Raw genomic sequence first — 4,738 nt, 5'->3', positions numbered from 1 at the left:
GTGTTCAATACGAAGCAATTGCTTCCAGATTTGAAACGGTAAGTTTTACTTGTTCACCTGGCATTTACACACACATGTGTAACGCAGGTTGCATGCATTTATTTCTTGTCTGGGTTTTTCGGACCACGAAAGATAAAAAATGACGCTGGGGCATTTCGTGACATGACCGCCTGGGGTAATTCGTGACACATTGCGTGAACAATCCTGGGAAAACGATGACGATATATGACATCCCTTCGATCGTCACCGATTCTTTGCCTTTAGCCACAACAAGTACAAACATCAGGGTCGGATTCAAAGCAGCAGGAATCTTTCCTTTCAATCCTGACGTTTTTGGTGAAATTGATTTTTTACCCGGTCAAGTCACTGATCGAGGATGGAATGGAGATGACCAACCACAGCCAGGTACCTCAACTGAAAATGATGTGTCAAGGGCCTCAAACAATCCCTTCGATCGTTTCCAAAAGCGGGCAAAAGGAAAGTCACGACAAGAGGACGAAAACGAAAGAGAAGTGCAATTTTGACTGACGCTAATGAACTCGATGCACTTGTTGACGAAAATGACGAAAGAGTACAAAATAAACAAAAGAATATAAAGATCAAGCTCCCCAAGAAACAGCCAGCTTGCAGAGGACGTGGACGCCCGAGAAAGGTCGTTACTCGCAGTTCGGAAGACGACGAAAGCGAAGCCTAACGATTTTTTGCCCTTCCTATTCCATTTAATGTACAATTTGATTAATAAAAACCTTTTTTGAGTGAGTAAGTGTACGTTTTGATATAAATCATGAAAATAGGACGAATTCGGACATTGAAACCCGTTGAAAGAAGAATTGTCACGAATTGCCCCGTGCCTTGTCACGATTTACCCCGGTATTGGGGCAATTCGTTACACGAGACAGAGTGAGGCATTTCGTGTTCTACTTTAAAAGTAATGTGATGAAAAGACACAAATAAATATTTTTTGAAAACTAGAAGGTTGCACGATGAAAAAACCGGCTAAAACGTATTTTTATCTCAAATACTTATCTCAGAAAAAATTCAAAACCAAAAAATGTCACGATTTGCCCCGGTCTCCCCTACACAAAGCTTTATCCTCTGTAGGATGAGAAGCCAACCATCCTTCAAAACAATCCTCATCTAGCCAAGAATTTTGAAAACTTCTAATTTTTTTAACGGCTCCTGATTTCTTTAAATCCATTTTTTAAATAAATATTTTAATAATGATTGATATTAACATAAAAAATAAAAAATAAATTTTAATAAATTATATATAATAATAAATTTATAGTTAATAATAATGAATAATATATACAAAATATTATTCAAATCTATAGCAAATTAAACTCTCGCACTGTCGTGCCTCGTAGAGACGTCTCTGAATTTACTGTAATCAAGAAATTGATTACAGAACTCTTGTATTTCTCGATAGAAAAGCCGTAAGGACGAAGGTACCTTACCTCAGAGTCCTAAAGACAAACGTTTCGAAGGAAACGTGAACTTAATCCTCACTGGATTCTAATGGCCGCTCTCCTTTGTACGAATCTCGTGTATCTTTTACAACAGCGGTGGCCATCCACTCAGCTAAAAATGCCGCTCGTGTGAAATCAAACTGCCGAACTGATTGTTCCTCTTCGAGATATTATCGTGATCCCAATTCACGATACGGATTATCCCTGTAGAGTAGGATTCTCCGGTTGACGAGCCTCGAATAGATTGTACGATCCACTTCCTTCCAGAATATTCGAGAGCTGCGTAGCGAACCCTCGAAACGTGCTCACAGTTCGAGCGATGGAACGGAAGTGAAGACGCACGCGTCGCGCGTCGAGTAGTTGCCTATTATAGCGCCACGTAGTGAAACGCATGCGCAGCTCGGAAATGATCTAGATTGTATTAGTAGCGCCGCTATGTTGATAGTGTGTTTACAGGAGGTCGATAAAGTAGCTCACGGACTTATTGATTAAACTCTTCAACATCAACTAACTGTTTTACCCTCGAAAGCTCTGTCTGTCCTTACTCTTAATTTGAACTTATGCTATATTCTGAACATTTCCCCCCGCCTTTGTTAACCACGGTTAGCGAACTAGATCTTTTATTTATTGGTGAAGATAGGAAGAGGACAGACCTTAACTGTAGGTCGTTTTAAAACGGAGGTTTGAGTACGCACAGATACAACTCGAATAAGGCCATCTTTGCCTGGATGAGTGTCGATAACTCTGCCGAGAGGCCATTTTAGGGAGAATATCGCTCGTCTAGTACTAACACAAGCGAGTCTTTCTTAATGGAGGAAGTAGCTTTGTTCCATTTATACATGGATAAATAACGTTGAAGGCATTCCTTAGACCATCGTGACCAAAAGCTGTCCAACATTTGACGAGTACGTTTCCATCGTGATAGTAGAGAAATTTTAACATCTTCGAGAGAAGGCTCAGGTATTATCGAAAGTGAGCAACCAATTAAGAAATGACCGGGAGTTAGGGCATTGAGATCGTCTGAGTCTTCCGATAACAGACTTAACGGTCTAGAGTTAAGAATAGCTTCAATTTGAGTTAATAGAGTGGTCATGTCTTCATAAGTTAGTACAGATTCTCCTAGGATCGTTTCAAATGGTATTTTACTGACTTGACACCAGCCTCCCATTTACCTCCAAAGTGAGGTGCAGAAGGTGGATTGAAAAGCCATTGGGTACCATCATTTGCAAGCAGAGTGGCTAAAGTATTCAATTCTCTAGACGATGATTCAAATAATCTTTGTAATTCGGAATCTGCTCCTTTAAAATTTGTTCCGCAGTCACTTCTTAGAGTTGCACATATTCCTCTTCTAGAAGTAAACCTTTTATAGGCCGCAATAAATGCATCAGTCGTGTAATCAGTTACCAGTTCAATATGCACTGCAGACGTAGCTTCGCACACAAATAGTGCGACATAACCTTTATAAGTACGAGCATTTTTTCCTCTCCATGTTTTAAAACAAAATGGACCAGCGTAGTCAACTCCAGAATGTAAAAAGGGACGAGAAGGAGTTATTCTTTCTATTGGAAGTTGTCCCATTAGTTGTTGAGCTCTTTGTTGTCGATAACGAGCGCATTTTACGCATTTGAGAATGAACGATCTTACCGGGGCTCGTCCCCCAATGATCCAATACTCATTTCGAATAACTGCTAAAGTTAGTTGAGTTCTTCCATGCATAGTGCGAAAGTGAGCCTCTGCTATTATAAGAGAGGAAAGAGGTGAACTTTTAGATAGTATCAATGGATGTTTGGCATCCTGAGATAAGAGAGAAAATTGAAGACGACCTCCTACTCTTAATAAACCGTCTTGATCAATAAAGGGAGTGAGTCGTAAGAGAGAATTAGATTCAGGTAACGATTGTCCATTAGATATAAGATTAAGCTCTTTATTAAACGATGTCCTTTGAACTACTTTTACCCAGTAGAATTTTGCCTTTTCCAAATCTTGCGTGGTTATCGGATCAGTTATAGATACCAGAGAGGATTTGCGGAATCTAGCTACAATCCTAAAACACCAGACAGTAATACGCAATAACCGAATGAAATTTGAATAACGAGTAAGAAGATCCCAAGGGTCTTCTGATCTTACACTAATACCAACAGATACTTGAGTCAAACGCTCTTCAAGATTGTTCTTGTGAGATAAGACTTTAGATTCTTGTGGTCATGTTGGAGCATCTTGTCGCAGCCACTGTGGTCCAGTCCACCATTCCACATGTTCTAATAGCTGAGTAGCTGATAAGCCTCGTGTGGCCAAATCTGCTGGGTTTTGAGTACCAGGAGTCAACTTCCATATGACCTGTGGTAAGGTCTCTTGTATAAAACATACTCTGTTCTGAACAAATTCCTTCCATCTCGATGGATGGTTTGTAATCCATGTACGAGCTACCTCGGAATCAATCCAACCAAAGATAGGTATTTCATGTCGTTCAAGGACTGATAAAATTTGAACAATTAACTTGACAAGCAAAACAGCCCCGGCTAATTCCAGCCTTGGTATAGTTAGCTTTTTCAAAGGGGCAACTTTAGTTTTTGATGCTACCAGCTGTACGGTAACATGGTTTTCCTTAGATACCGATCGTATATAAATGACGGCTGCTATGGCCTTTGATGAGGCATTCACAGAATCCATGAATTTCTAGATCATCCGAAGTTCGAAACCCAAGCCATCTCGGAAAGGTAAGTTTTGGCATCTCTTGTAGTTGATTAAGAGAAACTCCGGTTGTCGTAGTACTTGAACCGTTAAATACGACCCGCAATTTACTAGTAAGGCTAGTGCTCTCTCCAAACTCCGTGATGAGGCAGATAATAGACCCGTTCAGGTTCGGGTTGTGAGTCAGAGACTCTCTCCAAGTGATGTAGTTTCTTATATTCCTCAATGAACTCCGTATAGAATTTGGCATAATCAGGATTGGTAGAAAATCGATGGTTTAGACTGTTAAGCACTCTTGTTGCCTTTATTTTAGACTCTCCAAGCTTATCGGTAGAATCTTTAAATGGAAGTCTTACAACATATCTCTCACTTGAATCTCGGTTGTGAGTAGCCATAAAATGGTCCTCGCATTCTTGCTCATCAGGGGATAAAGTTACGACTTTAGAATTGGGAACTTCTTCAGTTTCCCAGAAACGTTTCAGTAAGTCATGAAGGTTTTCGTCGACCTTAACATGATATCCCTGAGCTTTGCTGCTCATATCTGAGGTGCTAATTGGACCAGAAACAATCCATCTTAA

The 4,738-nt window shown here is 40.1% G+C and overlaps 1 protein-coding gene across 1 annotated transcript; it reads right to left on the bottom strand.

Moving 5' to 3' along the window:
* Nucleotides 1–3,671: 3,671 nt before the first annotated feature.
* LOC139785019 (uncharacterized) lies at nucleotides 3,672–4,139 on the bottom strand. Its single transcript, XM_071724192.1, has one exon. The coding sequence runs from the start codon at nucleotides 4,137–4,139 to the stop codon at nucleotides 3,672–3,674; it is 468 nt and encodes a 155-aa protein (XP_071580293.1).
* Between the last annotated feature and the right edge of the window lie 599 nt (nucleotides 4,140–4,738).

This window comes from Temnothorax nylanderi, unplaced genomic scaffold, assembly GCF_030848795.1.
Source record: "Temnothorax nylanderi isolate EJ_2023f unplaced genomic scaffold, tnyl_v1.0 TNYL_tig0724_pilon, whole genome shotgun sequence".
Classification (NCBI taxonomy): Eukaryota; Metazoa; Arthropoda; class Insecta; order Hymenoptera; family Formicidae; genus Temnothorax; species Temnothorax nylanderi.
The sequence above is the reverse complement of the archived record's forward strand: the minus strand, read 5'-3'. Positions and strand labels throughout refer to the sequence as shown.